We start from the raw sequence: 22,290 nt of genomic DNA, 5'->3' as shown, positions 1-22,290 counted from the left end.
TTCTTATAATCAAGCTACATACAAATTTCATTCAATTAAAAAAAAAAAACAACGCATTGAAAGAAATGTCTGTATACATGTTGCATGTTGAAAAACAAATTCTAGTATGAAAGCGCACATTAAAAACAAATGTGCATTGTTATTTTTATCATCATCATCACTACTATTCTCATTATCATCGTTTAATTTATTATTCACATCTCTGGTGTCAAAAGCGGGGGGGGGAGAGGAGGAGGCTGGTAGAGAGGTAACACTACCTGTTGGAAAGCTGCCTGTCTTTGGAGTCCCAACTCTCTCCTCCCCTGGCTGCCCACCCCCAGTCTCCTGCCTACACCCTGGTATGGACACGCCAGAACAATGGGAAGCTGCCCAGCCGGGCCATGGACTTCAACGGGATCCTCACCATACGCAACGTCCAACCAGAGGACGCCGGGATCTACGTCTGCACAGGGTCCAATATGTTCGACATGGACGAAGGAGTCGCCACCCTCTACGTGCAAGGTAGGGACGGAGAAAGGGGGCTGCATGCTCAAGGTGTGCCAAGGCTGCAGGCACAGCCGGATCGTGGCTTAACACCGACACCCAACGCTCACCCACCTGGCCACAGGCTGCTCTCGTAGCCCTGGGCACACGGCATCTGAGCACGCTCGTCTCTGCCAGAATGTCACGAAAGATGGCTCCCACCTGTTGCTTCTTGGGGTAATGGGGAGTTGGGGTTTCAGGTGCCAGGATCAGAGAGGTCCATTCACCCCCTTTCTCCTGCTCGGAAGCCAGGAGAGCCTCTGCCAGTCAGTGCAGACGATACTGAGCTGGAGGGGCTCCGTAGAAGACCGCTCTCTGCGGTCCCGGCTCTGAAGGGTTTACAGCTCAGTTCTAGAGCAGTTGCTTGGCATGCAGAAGGTCCCACGTTCCATCCTGGGCTGCGTCTCCAGGTAGGGCGGGGGGTAAGGATCCTCATCTGAAAACTTGGAGAGCTGCTGCCAACCAGTGTAGGCAATACTGAGCTAGATGGACCTTAACTTAGATCCTGTTGCCGTTCCGAAGCCTTTAAAAAGGCTCCTTCACGGTTTTGGGGGGGGCACAATGGTGCCCGCCGAGTCTCCTTGCTCACAGGCTTCACCGCCTGTGATTTTTTTGGGTCCCCGCTTCGCCGTAGCAACAGGACCCGAACCCGCGGAGCAGACTCCCTCCAGAGCTCGGAGGGAAATCCGCCATTAATCGCTGGCGCTGACCGGAAGTCTATGTGCTGTTTCTGACTTTCTCAGTACCACGGGGACCAGAGGCTTTCTTTATTTTTAGTGTGAGGCAGTAGCTCTGTGGCAGATGCAGAGGGTCCCTTGTTCAGCCCCCAACATACCGTATTGGCCCCAATATAAGCCACACCCGCAAATAAGCCACACCTTTAAAATTCAGGGGGGGGGGGAGAAAAAGACAATACCCAAATATAAGAATCTCCCTTAAAATTCCGCAGGCATTTACACCAGTAAATGTCAAATGTAGAAGGAAATCCTACAGCGTGACCGTAAAAGCCAGTTTCTGTAAGGTCATGAATTTGAGCTGCACTTTAACTTTTCACGGTCGGAATTTGGGGGAAAAGGTGTGGCTTATATTCAGGACAATATGGTACATCTCCAGAGACAATCCATTTCTGATCCACTGGGCAAGGATCTCCAGCTCTGGAAAACAGTCCCTTGGGTGCCCGGGGGTCCTTGCCATTGGCCAGGCCCTCCTCCTCCTCCCTGGGCCTGGTTTTCACGTCCCTCTCCCTCACCCGCAGCTCCATCTAAGACCCAGATGTTCTACGGACCTGTAGAAGTGGTGGAAGGCCACAGGCCCTGTAAGTCGGTTTTGGCCCCCACTTGCATGCCCCATTGTCCATCGCTGCAAGGTTTTGGTTTCATTCCCCCGTGCTGGAGTCCTATCCATCTCTTTCTCCTCCTCTTCTGCATGGATTTTGATGGCATGGGTTGTTGACACTCCTGTTTTCTACACCCACCCACCACCCTGCACTACAGTCATCAGCATCACACATACTTCATGTCTAGGGTGACATCCATTTGCTCGTGCATGGCTCGGTTCCTTTCCTGATTCTGTGGGGTCTTGGGGGCACAGCACATGAGCCTTTCTCCATCCCTGTTCTGAAATTGCCACCGGCATGGACTCCCCACCCCGGCTTCCCAGAGCCGCCTTCAACCTTCCTCTCCCCAATTTAGCTGGAGCTGCAGTCCACCCCATGGCCACCATTGAGCCCTCGCAGCTGAGCGTCCAGCCAGGACAAGCGGCCGAGTTCCGCTGCATCGCTACCGGGAGCCCAGAGCCCACGGTGGAGTGGATTGGTAAGCTTCCTGCTAGGTGACGCCGTGGCCCCTGTCTCCGAAAAGTCACCTTCCGTCAGGCATCCCCAGGAATTTTCCAGGGGACTTGGACTTGTAAATAGTTAAAAGAGTATTGGGAAGTGATCCATAACAAATTGAGAAAAAAATAATAACTCCTCTCTCTCCTCTGAGAGCCAGTGTGGTGTAGTAGTTAAGAGCAGTGGACTCGTAATCTGGTGAACTGGGTTTGATTCCCAGCTCCTCCGCATGCAGCTGCTGGGTGACCTTGGGCTAGTCACACTTCTCTGAAGTCTCTCAGCCCCACTCATCTCGCAGAGTGTTTGTTGTAGGGGAGGAAGGGAAAAGGAGATTGTTAGCTGCTTGTAAAGGGACCCCTGACCATTAGGTCCAGTCGTGACCAACTCTGGGGTTGCGCGCTCATCTCGATCTATCTATTTATCTACTTGCACTTTGACATGCTTTCGTACTGCTAGGTTGGCGGGAGCAGGGACCGAACAACGGGAGCTCATCCTGTGGCGGGGATTCAAACCGCCGACCTTCTGATCAGCAAGTCCTAGGCTTGGTGGTTTAACCCACAGTGCCACCCGCGTCCCTTTTTAGCTGCTTGTAGGCATGGCCAAGCTCAGCCCTCCAGATGTTTTGGGACTACAGTTCCCATCATCCCTATCAACTGGTCCTGTTAGCTAGGGATGATGGGAGTTGTAGTCCCAATACATCTGGAGGGCCGAGTTTGGCCATGCCTGCCTTAAAAGGAGTGAAAGGCGGGATTTCAAGTCCAAACTCCTCCTCCTCCTCCTCCTCCTCCTCCTCTTCTTCTTCTCCTCTCTATCAGGTGGACAAGGGGGCGTCATCTCCTCTAAAGCCGTCATCCAGGGTGGGATCCTGCGCTTCCCGGCAGCGGAGCCTTCCGATGAAGCCCAGTATTTGTGCCGTGTGCGGAATAGCGCCGGACAACATATGGCCCGTGCCTTCTTACAAGTACACAGTACGTTGTGCCCTGGCGAGAAGTGGGTGGCGCGTCTCTGGGGGTGCCGAATGTGCCCCTGCAGGAGGACAGAGCCCGCCTGCTCCTGGGTCAGGCCAAAGGGAGCCCACACGGTTCAGCTGCTGATAACATTATCTTCCTCCATGTGTCTAATCTTCTTTTAAGGTCATCCACGTTGGTGGGGAGTCTGGAGCCAGCGCTGCTGATAATATTACCTAGTGGTGGGCAGAAAAAGAAAGCCTTTTTTCTCTCGCCACTCTGGCTTCATTATCAAAGAGGGCAGCCATCAGGGTGGATAAAAATAAATGATTAAAAAAAAATAATCGTATTTTTTTTAAAATTTAAATCGGATTTTTAAAATAAAATGCTTTTGGGGGAAAACCTTTCTAAAGATAGTTTTCCAATTAAGTTACATTATAGTCCAAAGGCTATTCATCAGGAAGTAAGGATTTGTTTAAAGTTTTTCATGTGTGCTAAAACTCAGTCTAAGTTTTTTAAAAAAATTGTTTAACCACATCAGTTAACAACCATGGATGCATCTCCTATAATATTATTATTTTAGTTAAATAAATGGTTTAAATTGTTATTAAGGAAATGATTGTTTTTCTCCTTCTGATAAAGTACAGCAGAAAAGTTGTCCAAATATAAACGGTTAACTTATTAAACCTCACAATAATTTCATTTTTATCGGTCTATGTATTTCTAATAGCAGTGCTTCCCCCCCCCCCTAAAAACTGTTTAGGGGGTACTCTCATTTTGACTCAAGAAAACCACCATTTTATAGTTCAAATCAGGAAAAATAAATACAGTAAGTGGACAAAGATTCACAAAATGTTTAGGGGTATGCGTACCCCTGCGTACCCCCAGAAAAAAGCACTGTCTAATAGTATAACCAAATCAGTAATTTTTGATATAACTGTAAAAACTACTCTGATAATTTATTATTCCAAAAATGAAACCTTCATTTGGTTCTGAATATTAAGATGAGACCAACAAGAATGAGTCTTTCGGGGGGGGGGAGAGATTTAAATCAGGCATAGGCAAACTCGGCCCTTCAGATGTTTTGGGACTACAACTCCCATTATCCCTGACCACTGGTCCTGTTAACTAGGGATGATGGGAGTTGTAGTCCCAAAAAATCTGGAGGGCCTGAGTTTGCCTATGCCTGATTTAAATCAAGTCTTTTTGACTAGTGATTTAAATCAAATCCACCCTGGCAGCCATCTCTGTCAAGTATCTTGGGGGGGGTCTCTCCCTTCCCTAGGCCAGGTCAAGAGGGGCTGGGGGGGGGCAATCGGAGGGGAAGAGGTGGGCTCACCTGCCGCTCTGCTCTTCCTCAGGTGCCAGCATCCCGCAAGTGCAGGTGAGCCCAGAACGGACAGAGGTCCACGAAGGGAGCACCGTGAGGCTCTACTGCCGAGCAGGAGGCTCCCCTGCTGCTACCATCACCTGGGAAAAAGAAGGAGGCCGTTTGCCCCCACAGGTGAGTCTCGGAAGAGTAGGGGGCGATGGGCTTCTCTGCTTCAGAGAGGCCTCCCCACCACTGAAAATGTCAGTGTCAAAGGGGATTCAAGGAGGAGAGGGAAAAGGGGCCCAGGGTGGGAGTTGCGGATGATGTTAGCTGGAAGCCGTCCCCACTGCTCCAAAAAAAGATACCTAACAATGCTTCATCTTAGGGTTGTCTGCCCTTACTCAGCCGTGAAGCAAAGGCACTCTTCACGTGCCTAAGTCTACTCTTGTTCCTTGCTACTCCTTCGCATAGAAGCCAGCTCTACACATTTGCAAGTGATTGTGCTCGCCTAGTTGCATGTTTCGGTGAGCGTGTACGCAGCACCCCAGAGGGGGCATACCGTATTTTTTGCTCTATAAGACTCACTTTTTCCCTCCTCAAAAGTAAGGGGAAATGTGTGTGCGTCTTATGGAGCGATGCAGGCTGCGCAGCTATCCCAGAAGCCAGAACAGCAAGAGGAATTGCTGCTTTCGCTGCACAGCAATCCCTCTTGCTGTTCTGGCTTCTGAGATTCAGAATATTTTTTTTCTTGTTTTCCTCCTCCAAAAACTAGGTGCGTCTTGTAGTCAGGTGCGTCTTATAGAGCGAAAAATACGGTACTTTTGAGAAGTTACAGTAGGGGTGTTTGCACGTTACATTGAACCAGTGTACCATCTGAGTACCTGTTATAAGAAAAAACTTCTCCTTTTCCCTTATGGGGTATCCAGGATCCCGTATAGAGTCCTTAAGTGGGTTCCCTATCAGCAGGAGAAAATAACAGAGGCCAACCAGAGAATATTGAGAAGCAAAGCGGCTAGTAAGCCTGATCTTTATTCAACTGTTGCAACAGGGTCTTCACTCACCACACACAGAAGGGAGGTGCGCAAGCCCCTATAAAGAGTTTTGAAATTGCCCACCTTGTAGCTCAAGACCACGGCCTAAAACACCATACATACATCATAGAAGGAGGCAATCTTCAGCAGAAATCCTGTTTGCCAGGATACCTGACAGTGGTCACTGATTGCTTTACTTGGGTAGCCTGGCCATTCTTTTGTGATGGTTAATAGTTTAGTTCCACAGTCCAAGTTAGAGGCTTGCCCTATTAATACACAAATACACCCTTAAGACAGGATTTGTAAGCAAAAGACAATGGGAAGTCTTTCCCCATTTTCCTCCCTTACTGCAGAGGAATATTTGAAGTCACTGGGAGAGTTAAAATGGCTTCAGGATTGCTCTCCTGTACTATTTCAGACACATGGTTTATATATTATATATTAAATGTATTTTAATATTTTGTTGGAAGCCGCCCAGAGTGGCTGGGGATGCCCAGCCAGATGGGCGGGGTATAAATAATAATAATAATAATAATAATAATAATAATAATAATAATAATTATTATTATTATTATTATTATTATTATTATTATTATTATTATTATTATTATTATTATGTTTGCCTTGTACATTTATGAACATTTAGTTTATATTTGAGACCTTAGAATTCTTATAACTGTTCACAAATACTTGAGCTGTACAGCTGCCCAGCATCCCATCCTTCGCTGACTTTGTCACTGTTCGACTTTTGTCTCCTGGAATTTGTGGGGGCTTGTTCCAGGCAGGGACCCAGGCCAGGGCTGCGAGATCCTTCCTTCCTCCCTCCCTTCACTCTCTTCCTCTTCCTTCTGTCTCCTCCGGGCTTCCCCCTCCTGCTCCCTTCCTCTCTTTCTTTCTTTCTTCCTCCTCCCCTCGATAGGCTCTCTACGTCTTTGGCTTCTTCCACTTCCAAGGTGACAGCCTGGAGGTTCTCCAGCGGTGGATCCAAGAGCTCCAACAGGTAGCCCTCTGCACAAGCCTCTCTTTGGCCTCTTTCGCTTCCCTCTCCATTTCCTAGCTGATTTCTGTCTCTTTGTTGCTTCCAACTAAGCATACTCAGAGTAGAGCCATTGGAACCAATAGACCTAAGTTGGTTATGTCCTTTAACTTCAGTGGGTCTATTCCAAGTAGGGCTAGCACTGGACACAATCCCCGCCTCTCCATTTAAACTTCCTGTCCTTCTGGTTCTCCGGCAAGGATGGGCAGATTTGTCCATTTCAATTTGTCATTTTTCCAGTTTTTAAGTTCAGTTCTCTACACCAGTTTGTAATTTATTTTTTAAAGTCCACATTAAAATTCATCAGTATTTGAGTGCAGATTTCTCCCAATGCAGTCGTACCTTAGAAGTCAAACAGTATCTGTTCCGGAAGTCCGTTTGACTTCCAAAAAGTTCAAAAACCAAAGCTCGGCTTCTGATTGGCTGCAGGAAGCTCCTTCAGCCAAACGGAAGCCGTGGAAGCCCCATCGGACATTCGGGAGCCAAAACGTTCGAGAACTAAGCTGTTCGAAAACCAAAGTATGACTGTACACACTTGTTTTGTTTTTTTAAAGCAGTTTGGTCTAAATTGCACATTTTTGCAAAGCGATAATTTCCCTAATACAGTGCATTTTTGTACATTATTTTCAATCATACATGCAGTCGTAGCCTCAATTTAGGCTAGCATGCGTGTTTTTATACTTACTGCTTAGCTGGGCAGCTGCACTGCGAAATTCAGAGGCGTGCGTACTTTGATGGGTGGTTGCATCCTGGGCTGTGTCCAACTTAAGTTATCCTCAGAGCAGACCCTTTGAAATTGACGAAGCTGAGTTAGTCCTATCCATTCACTGGGTCTCTGCTCAGAGTGGCACCAGCACTGGGTACAACCCTATGTTTAAGAATGTGCCAATTAAGTTCACCTTTTAAATGTGAACGCAATTGAATTCTGCTCCACATTTATTCTCCGGTGGGGAGGAAAGAGGTCCATTCTCATCAGGCCATCTGCCCCAGGCCTCCCTCCCTCATCTACCCCTCCTGAACATGCCTCAGAAACCACAAGCCACAGGGCTTATGTGGAATGTCTGCGTTCTCCACCAGTTGCAGCTTCAAGAGGGAAATGGGGCTCAATGTCCCTGTCCCTCCCCCATGACTGGGGGTAGGTAACCTGGTCTTCTCCACAGACCCTCTGTCCCCAACTCTGCCCTCATCACAGTCAATCAGGACTCCAAGGTGGATGTTTCCCTTCCCCCGACCCGTCTTAACATTAATCTATTTGCTTGCTTGCTTGCTTATTTGGATAGAGAGGTTTGTATCAGCCTGCTTTCTCTCTCCAAAACGGAGGCGTCCGAAGCAGCTGTTTGCTAAGCTTTGGACTCCAACTCAGCCCCATGCTCCCATCAGCCCCAGTGCCATACAGCTGAGCTGGATGGGGCAGACTGGGTATTGGAGCGTAAAGTGTCTGAAGGGCAGCATACTGGGGCCAATTGAGCAAACACCACAATCGGCTGATAGCGTCACTTCTAGGAAAAGCAAACTGAATCCTTCAAATGTATTTGTGGAGACGGCCCTTGGCTCAGTCACCATCAGATGCTTGCTGTGGTTTAAAGGTAAAGTGACCCCTGACCAATAGGTCCAGTCGTGGCCAACTCTGGGGTTGCACGCTCATCTCGCTTTATTGGCCGAGGGAGCCGGCATACAGCTTCCGGGTCATGTGGCCAGCATGACTAAGTCGCTTCTGGCAAACCAGAGCAGCGCGTGGAAACGCCGTTTACCTATTTATCTACTTGCACTTTGAGGTGCTTTCGAACTGCTAGGTTGGCAGGAGCAGGGACCGAACAACGGGAGCTCACCCCGTGGCGGGGATTCGAACAGCCGACCTTCTGATTGGCAAGTCCTAGGCTCTGTGGTTTAACCCACAGCGCCACCCGCGTCCCTTGCTGTGGTTTACATGGCTTCATTCTAGGCAATCTGGCAGGGGCACTTTTTTGCACATCAGAGGCCTGCCTAGCAGCCAGCATGGCCTGTGGGGCATTGGAGCTCAGCCGCAGCTCCAGAAACACTCCAGTGACTCTCCTCTTCCTCCTTGCCCACAGTCCCGTGCAGAGAGGACAGACATTGCCACCTTGGTCATCCCCTCTATCACAGTGGCTGACGGCGGGGTGTACCACTGTGTGGGGAGCAGCGCATCAGGAGTCGGTCGGGCAAGAATCGAGGTGATGGTCATCCGAGGTAAGTAGAGGGCTTTCTTCAGACTGGGTCATCAGCCCCATGCAGAGACTCCACCATCGGGGTCCTGGCAGGGGTTTTTGAAAGGACACATTCACACCGTACATCCAAGCACTGTGACACTACTTTAGACAGTCATCATGGCTTCCCCCAAATAATTATGGGAACTGTAGTTTGGTAAGGGTGCTTCGAGGTCTTAGAAGGTACCCCTCTCCGAGCTACAGTTCCCAGAGTTCCCTGGGAAGAGGGATCGATTGTTGAAATTATCTCTGAGGACCAGAGTTAACAGGGGTTCACTTCCAACGCTCTAAAAGGGCTGCTTTCTTGCCAAGGGACTGAGAAACCTTAAATGTTAAGAAAAAGTCAGAAGCCCAAGGCAGTATAAGTTCCTCAGCTACGTTTATTCAACGTTGTCAGTGACAATGGCTCACTCATAGGAAAACAAAGCCTGAATTCCAGAACTACACAATGAAAGCTCCAACAAGAACTGACCGTTGACAGTTGACAGTTGAAAGTGCATGAGCTTACATGCCATTAGAACGTTCGTCTACCAACGCTTATACAGTTGGTTAGAACACACCTTGTAACATAAAAAGTGTTAAACCCAATACATAACAACTTACTTCCAGGTTTTCGGCGTTTGGGAACCAAGACATTTGAGAACCAAGGTACCACTGTAGTGATTAGTGATAGCCAGGCTATAACTCTCGGTTATCAAATTATCTCTGAGGAACAGAAATAACAGGGATTCACTTCCAACGCTCTGAAAGGGCTGCTTTCTTGCCAAGGGACTGAGAAATGGACCCAGGCAGGGTGTGTAACCTAGAGTGAAAGAACTGTAATTATGCCAAAACAACCGCGTAATAGCCCTAGGGCAAAGATCCGCTAAACCTCCCTTTCCTTAATTATTTCTGAAACTCGTGTAAATTGTGACTGAAGCTATCTATCTGCCAATTAAAACATTCATCTGAAATACGAGCCACCTACTGGCTTAAGAGGTGAGGTGACACCACTAAGGGGCTCAAAACAAAACAAAAAGCATGCTTTAATCATATGTACCAAAGAGATTTTAAACAGCTTAGAGAGTCTCCAACACTGCGAAACTTTCATTTTATTTTGTTCTATTTTTAATCCTCCGCTTCACTGCTGAATGTGCTGGTTATAATGTGAGGTACGTTTTGTGGAAAACCCTGAGGGGTAGGCTGCAGAGTTTCAGAGGGACATGTTCACTGCCTTAGTGAGATTATATATAAACCCACACACTTGGGACAAACTCGCCAGGAAAAAGATTCAGGAGTTTTGAGCGGAGAAGGAAAAAGAATCACTTAGCATCAGTTCTTGGCCAATATGGTTGGTGGAAACTCCACATCCAGAGGCAGTCTACCTCTGATTGCCAGTTGTGGCAGGGAGACAAGGGGGGCTTGTTGTGGGGAGACTGCTGTTTTGTACTCCGGCACTGTTTGTGGTCTTGCCGTCCAGTTGTAAATCAGGATCCAAGACTGCATGGGCTCGCTTTGGCCTGACCCAGCTTGCTTATCCTTGTAGCTGCAGGCCTTTCCCCGACGGTGAAGATTGAATCGTCATCCTCTTCGGTCATAGAAGGGCAGACCTTGGATCTGAACTGCATCGTGGCCAGCCAGCCAGCTGCATCCGTCACATGGTACCGGCGAGGAGGCGCCTTGCCTTCCAACCACCAGGTAGGTACAGGTTGGGCTGACAGGAGGTGAAGGCCATCAATTTTTGGAAGCCTGCAGGTTCTCCGTCCCCAAGGCAGAGTTGTGAACAAAATAGGTAGGGGCAGTGAAGGCAAGTGATGGAGGTAGCCAGGGGCAGTGAAAGCAAGTGACTGCCTACTTTAGGGATAGGGAACCTCTCTCTAGATCAGCCTTTCTCAACCTGTGGGTCCCCAGATGTGGTTGAACTACAACTCCCATCACCCCTAGCTAGCAAGGCCAGAGCTCAGGGATGATGGGAGTTGTAGTCCCAACAACATCTGGGGACCCGCAGGTTGAGAACCGCTGCTCTAGATGTCGATGGACGCTGAAATTTCATCATTCCTGGCCAGCATGGCTAGAGGTCATGGGTGGTGATGGGAGTTGTAGTCTAATAACAGCTGGAGGGCCACAACTTCTTTGGACCTGAATTAAAAAGAGGAGGTGGTTAGGGAAAATCAAGGCCAGTGACGATTTAGTTCAGGCACGTTCAGAACCTGTGTGGTTCTCTTTCAATTAATGAAAAAAATGTTTAAAAGTACTTTTCAAAACAACAACAGATTCCTTTTTGTTTGGGATAATTCAGACTGAAATTCTCAGGTGTCAAAAAAGGTTATTTATGTATGCCACTACTGCAGCCCGTGTTTCGTTAGCCCAAAAATGGAAAGCGAGCGAGGTGCCAACCAAAGAAGAATGGCAACTCAAGCTGACAGAATATGCGCAGCTTGCAGACTTAACATACTGAATAAGAGAACAAGAACCCACGTTTAGAGAAGACTGGAAAACGTTTATTGAATATATGGGAAATAATTGTGCACAGCTGAAAACGCTGGCAGCATTGAGATAAATTCAACAGTGTAATTAAGCTTTGATGGATGCAATAATGGAATACTGAATGGCCTAGTTTTTGTAAAATATGCAGGAATTTATGATTTGTAAAATGAACCGTGGAAAGAGAAGAAGGGAAATCACTGATATTTTAAGGATGTAAAAATGAGTATTTTAAATTGTAAAATAGAAATGATATACAAAAAATAATATGAATGGCTTCCTGTATCCTCAGGTCTACGGGTCCGTCCTGCGCATCCTGCAAGTATCCGCGGCGGACTCGGGCGAGTACGTCTGCCGCGTCAGCAATGGGGCAGGCCCTAAGGAAGCCTCCATCATGGTGACCGTACAACAGCAAGGACACACACATGGTTCAGCACATGGTAACGCTTCCGGGACCTTTCAGGTCATAGAAGGGGAGAGGGCTCTTGTGCGCGCGCACACACAGACGCACACACACATACATATATCGTTGATTGGAACCTAATGATAGACAGGTGGCAGGGAGGACATAATGCTTGGAGTTGGAGTCTTTGGGTCTCTTCCAACTCTACAATTCTGTGATTCTATGACCTGCCCCCCAGGGCCAAAAACATTTCCCACCTTTGACTCAAAGTATTTGATGACTGTAGAGCAGTGGCGTAGCGTGGGTTGTCAGCACCCGGGGCAAGGCAAGTAATTTGCGCCCCCTAACCCGTGGATTTGCGCCCCCTAACCCGTGGATTTGCGCCCCCTGACCCGTGGATTTGCGCCCCCTGACCCTAACCCCCAGATGTTGCGCCCGGTGCGGCCGGCCCCCCCTGCACCCCCCACGCTACGCCACTGCTGTAGAGGAGTGTATTTTTGGGGGGGAGCTGCCCCATAGCAGCTCACTTTACTCCATTGCCTCCCAACTTGTTACAAACTGTTTTTAATGTTGTTTTAGCATTGTATCTCAGCCTGTATCTTAGGGTGAAGAGCGGGCAAGAAATAAATAAATTAATGCAGTGGGGTGGGGGCCCTGCCTCTCCCTGCCCACGCTATGGGACTCCCAAGGGACTCTTCTTCCATTTTTCCTTCCTCTCCGCAGGGAGTGTACTTCTGAGCACCCGAGTGCAAAGAATGGAGGGCGCGATGCTCCCCTCTGCAAGAGGGCGGGGCTTCCCAGAAGCTCCTGGCTGTCCCTGGTTGGGAGCAGGGTGCTGGGCCTCTCGAGTCTGATCTGGGCTCTTCTTGTCTCCGTAGACACCCCACCAGTCAGGATCGAATCTTCATCGCCGTCCATCACCGAGGGGCAAGACTTGGAGCTGAGCTGCCTCGTCACAGGCCAGTCGCGGGCCAGGGTCACGTGGTATAAGCGAGGAGGTTCACTCCCCGCAAATCACAAGGTATGGAGTTGGTGTGTGTGCGCCTGGCCAACGATGCCCACAAACCCAGCTCCAGGGGGACTCAGACTGTCCCTTTGCCCCCTCCACCCTGCAGATATCTGGCTACCATTTGAGGATTTTGGCGGCTACGGCAGCAGACTCCGGAGAATACGTGTGCCGGTTGAGCGACGCCAGCAGCGGGGCGGTGCAAGAAGCCTCCATTGTGGTCACCGTCTACGGCACCTCCCAGAGTGAGTCAAACAATGCTCTGGCCATGCGCCGCCTCGCCAGTCAGAGGCAGTGAATACCAGCTGCTGGAAACCATAACGGGGGGGGGGGGAGTTGCTATTTTGCTCGGGTCATGCTTGTGGGCTTCCCTTGGGGCATGTGCTGGGCAGTGGTGTAGCAGGGGTTGCCAGTTCCCAGGGCAAGTATCCTCAGAACTGCCCGCTGATAGGCTGGAACAAAGGGGCAATAGCTCGGTGACCTACCTGAGTGGTAGCCGTGGCAGCCCATGAGCGTTGAGCATTGCGGAGAGGGGGGCGGGGGATTGGTTGGGCGTCCATGTAGAAGGAGCCCTAGCAAGTGTCCGTCACCCAAATTTGTTCCTCATTCCGCCCATATGGACATTGGGAGATTTTCTGTGTGCCCTTGGCCTGCCCCAGTAGCCAGATGCTGCTTAGGTTTATAGGCTAAGCCAGGCATCCCCAAACACGGCCCTCCAGCTGTTTTGGGACTACAGTTCCCATCATCCCTGACCACTGGTCTTGTTAGCTAGGGATAATGGGAGTTGTAGTCCCAAAACAGCTGGAGGGCCGAGTTTGGGGATGCCTGGGCTAAGCGTTTAATTTCTTCTGTTGTGGTTATCATCCTCGGCTGCCGGTCTCCGGAGCACCCTCGGAAAAGGTACCCTTCAACCGAAGGTGCCACCTTGCTGCACCAGGTCCAGGGAGGTTGGGGGGCAATGGGCCACCTGCCAGTGTGGGGTCCATGTACCAGACCATGCCATCCCTTGATGCCGGCCCTGTTCTGGTCTTTAGCGTTTTGGAGAGGACTGCATCTCCATGGCAGAGCAACTGCTTGGCATTCAGAAGGCTCCAGGTTAAGTTCTCTGGCAGGTGGGGCTACGAAGAGACTCCCTGCCTGCCTGAATCCCCGGAGAAGCATTGCTGCCAACCAGTGCATGCAGCACTGAGCTAAAGGGAACAAAGGTCTTCCTGCGATCCTTTTAAAAGCAACCCTTCATTCACAATCCTGAGGACTAGAATCTTGCTGGGGGTTTTATGGGAAGGGCCTTAGCTCCGTGGAGCTTTGCATGGAGAAGGTCCCAAATCAGTCGCTGGCAGCATCTCCAGGTAGGGTTTGAGAAAACTCCCTGAGACTGTTGAAAGGCTCCACCGGTCAGTGCAGACAAACCCCAGCCAGATGGACCAAGGAGCTTATACAAAGGCGGCTTCTTCTCTTCCTCCTGCTGAACTCCCAGCCTCAGGAATCACCCCTCCGCTGAGGATCGAGTCTCCATCGCCCTCCATTGTGGAAGGACAGACCTTGGACTTGAACTGTGTCGTGGCAGGACAGACAGGTGCCACAATCACATGGTACAAGCGTGGCGGGACCCTGCCGGCCAATCACCAGGTATGTAGGCAGTGCGGTCTGGGGGCTTGAGTTGGTGATTCTTCCTTGCCCCTCTCTTTCCTGGTCTTGCTGGCTGGCCAGCAGTAAACCTTGGCATGCAGAAGAACCCAGGTTCAGTCGCCAGGTAAGGATGGTAGGAAGCAATTTCCGATGCCTCTTAGACAGGCACTTTCTGCTGATATAGGAAAGCCCTCCATCTCTATTGGCCTTCTGCTGGTTTTGAAGGCACATCTGTTTAGACAGCCATTCCCTATTGACCCAAGTTTGCTGTTTTAATGGAATTGCTTTGCGTGGCGAGTTCCCAACCCCCCCAGGTGGAAATAATGACACAATAATTAAGGTTAATGGGCTAAAAAAGGCCACAACTTTATCGGTTACAAGTGATGAGTGGTATTGGCTTAGGCATTGGTCCTAACCAACTATATTCGACTCCAGCCCATCTACTTGAAGTCCAGGAAGGGTTAACTACCAGTAGGGGGAGTCCTGCTGATGCACATCAACTAGGAACTCCCCCGGGGTCAGTGATAGGGGGCGTGCCTTAGGCCCTCACCTCCCTAGACTTCAGACAGGGCCATGCCCCCCTGAATCCTTTAACGGACTACCCTTCGATATGTGGGGCAGGTGATGGCGCTACCTCCTCTCTTCCATCTACAGAACTATACCAATGCCTAACTGCCAATACCCAGAAAGTTGTTACGATTTGCTACGAGGTAGGCGAAAACCAAGTGGCTGGTGCCAATTTGCCAAGTGGAAAAGATTCTTACCAGGCCCCTCAATGGCGACCAACCAAGATCCATAGCAAGGTCAAAAGACGAAAACCTTATAGGGCGGGAGGATGGGGAAAACAGGAACAGCTGGCGGGCGGCAAAGAGGGAGGGCCTCATCCTGCCTATATAGGGCATGCCACACCCCCAAACCAGCCGATTGGCCAGCTAGGGGGTGATATGGCCAGGAATCCCCCAATCACATGGAGGGGCCATGAAGCCCGCAACCCCACCTCCTCCTTAAGGCGGAAGTGGCTTTATTGCACAGTGTAACCACGCCGTTAATTTTTCAATGATTAAGGCGATTGATTGCACATTTTAACTGCGGTGTATTTTTTAAAGGTGGTTTCGCATTTTAACAGTGTTGCACAATTGGTTTTTGTGTTCTGCAAACCACTTAGAAGCCATCCGATAGTTATGCAGTCTTGAGCCAGTGTTGCGTAGTGTTTAGAGTGTCAGACTAGGACCTGGGAGGGACCAGGGTTCGAATCAGCCATGAAGCTCCCTGCATGTGACCTTGGGCCACAGTCACTCACTCTCAGCCTAACCCACCTCACAGGGTTGTTGTGGCGATTAAATGAGAAAGGGGAGATCCATGTACATCACCCTGAGCTCCTTGGAGAAAACAGCGATATATTCTGCGCATGCAACCAGCAAACGAACTTCTGTTTGGAGGAACCAGAGAGGGCCTTTGCCTCTGGGCACGTAAGCCCAGAAACCCCTTGCCCCAGCAGACTCAGGCAGCCACATCCCAGAGAGTATTTAGACTCCAGGCAGCTTTATTCTGGCAGAATAAATGGCCTGCTCATTTCTCGAGCCTTCTCTGAAGGCAGTGTGGTACAGTGGTTAGAGTGCAGGTGTGGGTGGAGCCTCAAGTCCATGGCCTGAATCTTAACACAGTTTTGGAAGAAGCCGGGGAAATCACTGTAGAAATGAAGAGGGCGCAAGAGTCCTTCTGGTTCGCAGGCTGAGACCCTACCTGCCTGCAGACTGTCTCGCCAGAATGGTGCATGCTCTGCTTATCTCCCACTTGGACTACTGCAACGTGCTCTACGTGGAGCTACCTTTGAAGGTGAACCAGAAACTACAACTAATCCAGAATGCGGCAGCTAGACTGGTGACTGGGAGTGGCTGCCGAGACCATATAACACTGGTCCTGAAAGACCTACATTGGCTCCCAGTACATTTCCGAGCACAATTCAAAGTGTTGGTGCTGACCTTTAAAGCCCTAAACGGCCTCGGCCCAGTATATACCTGAAGGAGCGTCTCCGCCCCCATCATTCAGCTGAGGTCCAGCTCCGAGGGCCTTCTGGTGGTTCCCTCCCCGCGAGAAGCAGAGGGCCTTATCAGTAGTGGCAGAGGGCCTTCTCAGTAGTGGCACCCTCTCTGTGGAACACCCTCCCATCAGATGTCAAGGAAATAAACAACTACCTGTCTTTTAGAAAACATCTGAAGGCAGTCCTGTTTAGGGAAGTTTTTAATGTTTAATGTTTTGTTGTGTTTTTAATATTCTGTTGGGAGCTGCCCAGAGTGGCTGGGGAAAACCCAGCCAGATGGTTGGGGTATAAATTATTGTTGTTGTTGTTGTTATTAAATTATCATGTAAATGAATGAATAAATACTATTGAGAGAGATGATGATGATGATGATCCTGCTTCTCCCACCATTCCCAGATCTCCGGCTCTCACCTGCGCATCCCACAAGCCTCCACAGCTGACTCTGGCGAATACATCTGCCACGTCAACCTGGACTCCATCGTCAGAGAAGCCTCTGTCATTGTCTCTGGCACCAGATCTGCCTCCAGTAAGCATCGCCCCCTGCAGGAAGGGAGGGGAAACATAAACAGGGTGGGCTGGGGTGATGGGAGCAAACCTGCCATTCTTTGACGCCTGCTGGCCGGCTTGGCCTTCCTTCACCCCTCTCTCTCTCCACCTGGCTCTCCCAGCTTTAGACATCACCCCCTCCATGAGGATCGAAGCCTCGTCCCCCCACGTTGCCGAGGGACAAACCTTAGAGCTGGACTGCATCATCGCCCACCAGGATCAGGCCACAGTCACGTGGTACAGGCGTGGAGGAGCCCTCCCTGCCAGCCACCAGGTATGGGGCGCCTGCCCAGTTTTCCTCTGGCATTTGCCCTGAGTGCCAAGTCTTGAGCATTCCCAGTTCAAGATCTCCAAGCAAGGCTGGGAATGTCCCCTGGAGAGTTGATTCCACCCAGTGTAGTCTGTACTGAGCTAGATGCAACAAGGGGCCCAACTTGGCGTAAGGCAGCTTTTGATTTTGCTATTTAAGACAGCCCTACTTTTGCGACACTTTGGAACTCCCTGCCTATTGAGGTCATGCAGTTCCCTTTGGGCGCCTGCCAAAAACATTATCATTTGCTTCATTTTTTCATTTCACCATTATTATTATTATTTTTATATAATAATAATAATAATAAATTTTATTTATATCCCGCCCTCCCCAGCCGAAGCCGGGCTCAGGGCGGCTAACAACAATAATCACACAATTAAAATATTTCATTATAAAAATTAATTAAAATCAGATTGATGGCAACCGATTAAGCAAAATTCTGTGCAGGTTGCCAGAGGAGGGAGTCAGGCTGCGCCCTGGCCAAAGGCCTGGCGGAACAACTCTGTCTTGCAGGCCCGGCGGAAAGATGTCAGGTCCCGCAGGGCCCTAGTCTCTTGTGACAGAGCGTTCCACCAGATTGGAGCCGCAGCCGAGAAGGCCCTGGCTCTAGTTGAGGCCAGCCTAACCTCTCTGAGGCCTGGGACCTTGAGGTTGTTATTATTTGCAGACCGTAGGTTTCTCTGTGGGGCATACCAGGAGAGGCGGTCCCGTAGGTACGAGGGTCCTAGGCCTTATAGGGCTTTAAAGGTTAAAACCAGCACCTTAAACATGATCCTGTACTCCACCGGGAGCCAGTGCAGCTGGTATAGCACCGGGTGAATGTGATCTCGCAGCGAAGACCCCATAAGGAGTCTCGCCGCGGCATTCTGCACCCGCTGGAGTTTCTGGGTCAGTCTCAAGGGCAGCCCCACGTAGAGCGAGTTACAATAATCCAGTCTGGAGGTGACCGTCGCATGGATCACAGTGGCTAGGTCAGGGCGAGAGAGATAAGGGGCCAACTGCTTAGCTTGGCGGAGATGGAAAAATGCCGCCTTTGTTATAGCTGTAATCTGCGCCTCCATAGAGAGGGAGGTATCGAAGATAACACCCAAACTCTTAACGGACGGTGCTGGCACTAATTGCACCCCCGCAAGAGATGGGAGTTGCCCCCTTGATATAAATTTATTTATTTGGTTTTTCAGATTAAAGTTTTACAATCACCTATCCAACATACCTCATAAAAACAAGATTCCAAGGAATCTCCTGGACTTCCCTCCTCCCCTTTGTGGGTCCTATTGTTAGTCCTTTCCTCCTGCATCTTTTATAGTAATCCAAACCTTTTACATCTCCATTGTATCCAAAATTCACCATTAAACTCCAAGTGTCATTCCAATTCTACTTACTTGCAATTTTAAATGTTTACAATGATTTTTAAGATAAATTATACATTTTCCCCATTCCTTATTAAAATTTTGGTCTTCCTGATTTCTAGTTCTTCTGGTCATTTTTGCCGTTTTGGCATAATCCATCAACTTAATGCTGATTTTTTTCATTTCACTTTTCACTTGTATACTGCCTTTCTGTATTACTATGCACAAGGCGGCTTACAAGATGAAGAAACAACAAAATAGACCGCAAAGGTCGCACATGTAATAATCTGATCCAATATGTCCTAGTTTCAATAAGCCTGTCTGAATTTTAACCTGTTTCAGTATTTTAATATTTTGTCTGTTTTAAACTGTTGCCGTAAATGTTCTCGACCTTATTGTTTTATCTTTTTGTGACCCGCTTCCAGGTTTACAGTGGTGCCTCGCAAGACGTAAATAATCCGTTCCGTGAGTCTCTTCATCTAGCGGTTTTTTCGTCTTGCGAAGCAACCCTATTAGCGGATTAGCGCTATTAGCGGTTTAGCGGATTAGCGGCTATTAAAGGCTTAGCGGATTAGCGGCTAAAAGGCTATTAGCAGCTTAGCGGATTAGAAAAAGGGGGGGAGCGGGGAAAAATCGGAACACTCGCAAGACGAAAACGTAGGGAATTCGTCTTGCGAAGCAGCTCAAAAACGGAAAACCCTTTCGTCTAGCTGGTTTTCCGTCTTGCGGGGCACCACTGTATTTCTTAGAATCAAATAAACAAAGGACGTACACCATTGCAATTAGGGCATGTGCTTCAGAACCTGGTAACAACAACAACAACAACAACAACAACAACAACAACAACAACAACAACAACAAATAATTTTATTTATACCCCGCCCTCCCCAGCCAAGACCGGGCTCAGGGCGGCTAACACCAGATATAAAACAACTGATTGAAATACAACTTAAAAAACAAGATTAAAATACATTAGAATGCAGTCTCCTTTCAGTAGAAACTCAAATCAAAAACTTTTGGTAGGACTGGGAGAAACTCCCCAGGGAGCTGCTGGTGGTCAGTGTAGTCAGTACAGAGCTAGATGGACCCAGGTGTTGGGGTCTGATGGTAGTTGTAGTCCAAAACACCTGGAAGGGCCTGGGTTGAGGGATGCCAGATTAGCTTAGCCAGACTAAAAACTCACATCGTTAACAAATATGCCTTTAAATTGGAAACAACTTCCAGGCCTTCGGATCCCGCTTGCGGCTGGTGAAAGTCTCTCCGGCGGATTCTGGCGAGTACGTCTGCCGCGTCAGCCGCGATCCTGCCACCCAGGAGGCCTCGGTCTTTGTCACCATCCAGCAGGGCGGCGCAGGCTCCTTCCGTAAGTCTAACAAATGCTCAGTGGCAGGTTCCCCATTGGCAACATCTCCGGGTGGGGTTGGGAAAAGGCTCCCTGCTGGAGGGCCACTGCCGGTCAGTGTAGACGTTATTGAGCTAGTTTGATCACTAAAAGGTAAAGGGGGTGTGTGGGTGGCACTGTGGTCTAAACCACTGAGCCTCTTGGGCTTGCCAATCAGATTGTCGGCAGTTCGAAATCCTGCGACGGAGTGAGCTCCTGTTGCTCGGTCCCAGCTCCTGCCAAGGTAGCAGTTTGAAAGCATGGCAGTGCAAGCAGATAAATAGGTTCCACTGTGGCGGGAAGGTAAACGGCGTTTCCATGCGCTCTGGTTTCCGTCACAACATTCCGTTGCACCAGAAGGGGTTTAGTCCTGCTGGCCACATGGCCTGGAAAGTTGTCTGTGGACAAACGCCGGCTCCCTCGGCCTGAAAGCGAGATGAGCACCGCAACCCCATAGTCGCCTTTGACTGGACTTAACCATCCAGGGGTCCTTTATCTATTTACCTTTTAGTTTGATCAGTGAGCCTCTGGCCTGATCCAACAGGCTCATCTTACACACTGAGCCTCCTCAGATTAGACCCACTGAAGTTAATAGACACAACTACCTTAAGGGTCATCAATTTCAGCTGCTTGACTCTGAAATTGCACAATTTCTCTCTCCCTTCCCTCTTTTCTTTGGCAAAGCAGCCGCCGGTGTGACTCCCCCAGTACGGATTGAGTCTTCTTCCACCTCCCCCACTGAAGGCCACACGCTGGACCTGAAGTGCATCGTGGCAGGACCTGCTTCGCATGCCAGAGTCACATGGCACAGACGAGGAGGTGCCCTCCCTGCCGGCCACCAGGTATGGGTTCAAGAGGCCTTGGAACCAAGACATGGTACTCCAATGTTGTCAGGGGCTGGACTGAGGAGGAATGGTGGGGGCTGCTGCCCCCCTTCTCCTGAACCTTCCCAAAACAGGAGGACAGTATAGATTTAGATCAGCGGTTTGCAGAAGGACATAGTTCAGAGGCTGCAGAGGGCAGAAGCTGTGAATTATTGGAAGAGGAACAGCAGAAAGAATCAGCAGCACCAAGGGAGGAACAGCTGACAGACTCCGTGTCCTTGGAAAGCATTCCTGACTCCCCCTCCCAGGACCAGGTGCGCATTGAGAGTAGGAGAACAGAAAACGCTGAGGCAGAAATCCCCGATTAGCCCACGCAGGGGTTAGGAGAGACATAGAGGTGTGGGACTTTACTTGGCGCAACGCCATTTCTAGAGAGAGACCGCGTTCCTTTGTCTCTCGCTGTGATTATTGAATAAATTAATTGGTAAGAACTCTTCTTCTTTTATCTGTTTCCTTGCTGCCACCAGGGGAGGGATCTGATTCCCTGAAGCCTGACAAATGTGCAAGATCCCCCCCCCCCTCATCCTAACTTGCCCCTCTCTCTTTCTCTCCTCCAAGGTCTCTGGCTCCATCCTGCGTATCCCTCAGGCTTCAGCTGCAGACTCCGGAGAATACGTTTGCCGCGTCACCAACGGGACGGCCGTCCACGAAGCCTCCCTCATCATCACCATCCAGGGTGGCCCGGGCTCCTACTGTAAGTCTCCATTCTTTTTAAAAAAAATCTATTTATGCTTTTCACTAGTTTTATAATCATTTTAACATTTCAAAACTTGACTTCCTCCCCCATCTTTCTGCAGTTCCTTAAATTTATTTTTAATACCTTCTGCATATCCAAATTAACTCAATTTGCTCATTTATTCATCTACTTTATATTTGGGCCAATACGGTAACTTAATTTGCACATTTATTTATCTTCTTTAAATATATACTCTTACGAAACTGCAGGTTATTACAATAATCCTGCCAATGTTCTTATCTGTTTGCAATTTATCTGTAAATATTCCATAAACCATTTCCATTATTTTATAAAAAAGTTTGTTATCTTGATTTCTTAATTTTCTGGTAAGTTTTGCCATTTCTGCATAAGTTCCATAAGTTTCTTTATCCATTCTTCCTTTGCTGGGATTTCTGCTTCTTTCTATTTTGGGACGAGTAACGTTCTTGCCGCTGTAGTCGCATACATGAATAAGTTTCTGTACAGTTTAGGTAGTTCCGTCCCTATAATTCCCGACCTCTGTTCAAAAACCTCCCAACGAAAGAAAGCTGAACGGCTCTTGACTTCAGAAAGATGTTTTGAATTGGTAAAACAGAAAGAAAAAGAAAGAAAGATATTTTGATTGTTTAGTCAGGGTATCTTTTCTTGTTTGAGTTTGG

At 49.0% G+C, this 22,290-nt stretch overlaps 1 protein-coding gene across 20 annotated transcripts in view; it reads left to right on the top strand.

Annotated features, from left to right (window-relative positions):
* HSPG2 (heparan sulfate proteoglycan 2) overlaps window positions 1–22,290 on the top strand; it is a 210,720-nt gene that overhangs the window by 147,686 nt on the left and 40,744 nt on the right. For 14 of the 20 annotated variants that reach the window (XM_083514549.1, XM_083514543.1, XM_083514541.1 and 11 more), the window contains 17 exons: window positions 321–501; window positions 1,778–1,837; window positions 2,214–2,336; window positions 3,169–3,321; window positions 4,662–4,804; window positions 6,563–6,643; window positions 8,752–8,887; window positions 10,430–10,581; window positions 11,660–11,807; window positions 12,649–12,791; window positions 12,886–13,021; window positions 14,254–14,405; window positions 16,843–16,972; window positions 17,115–17,266; window positions 19,876–20,014; window positions 20,720–20,874; window positions 21,475–21,610. In XM_083514549.1, coding sequence (XP_083370675.1) covers window positions 321–501; window positions 1,778–1,837; window positions 2,214–2,336; window positions 3,169–3,321; window positions 4,662–4,804; window positions 6,563–6,643; window positions 8,752–8,887; window positions 10,430–10,581; window positions 11,660–11,807; window positions 12,649–12,791; window positions 12,886–13,021; window positions 14,254–14,405; window positions 16,843–16,972; window positions 17,115–17,266; window positions 19,876–20,014; window positions 20,720–20,874; window positions 21,475–21,610 — 2,320 coding nt within the window. The remainder of the gene's footprint in view (window positions 1–320; window positions 502–1,777; window positions 1,838–2,213; window positions 2,337–3,168; window positions 3,322–4,661; window positions 4,805–6,562; window positions 6,644–8,751; window positions 8,888–10,429; window positions 10,582–11,659; window positions 11,808–12,648; window positions 12,792–12,885; window positions 13,022–14,253; window positions 14,406–16,842; window positions 16,973–17,114; window positions 17,267–19,875; window positions 20,015–20,719; window positions 20,875–21,474; window positions 21,611–22,290) is intronic. The other 6 variants (XM_083514559.1, XM_083514548.1, XM_083514552.1 and 3 more) reach the window with 2 other exon arrangements.

Source organism: Podarcis liolepis (assembly GCF_965112155.1).
Source record: "Podarcis liolepis genome assembly, chromosome: 7".
Classification (NCBI taxonomy): Eukaryota; Metazoa; Chordata; class Lepidosauria; order Squamata; family Lacertidae; genus Podarcis; species Podarcis liolepis.
The sequence above is the reverse complement of the archived record's forward strand: the minus strand, read 5'-3'. Positions and strand labels throughout refer to the sequence as shown.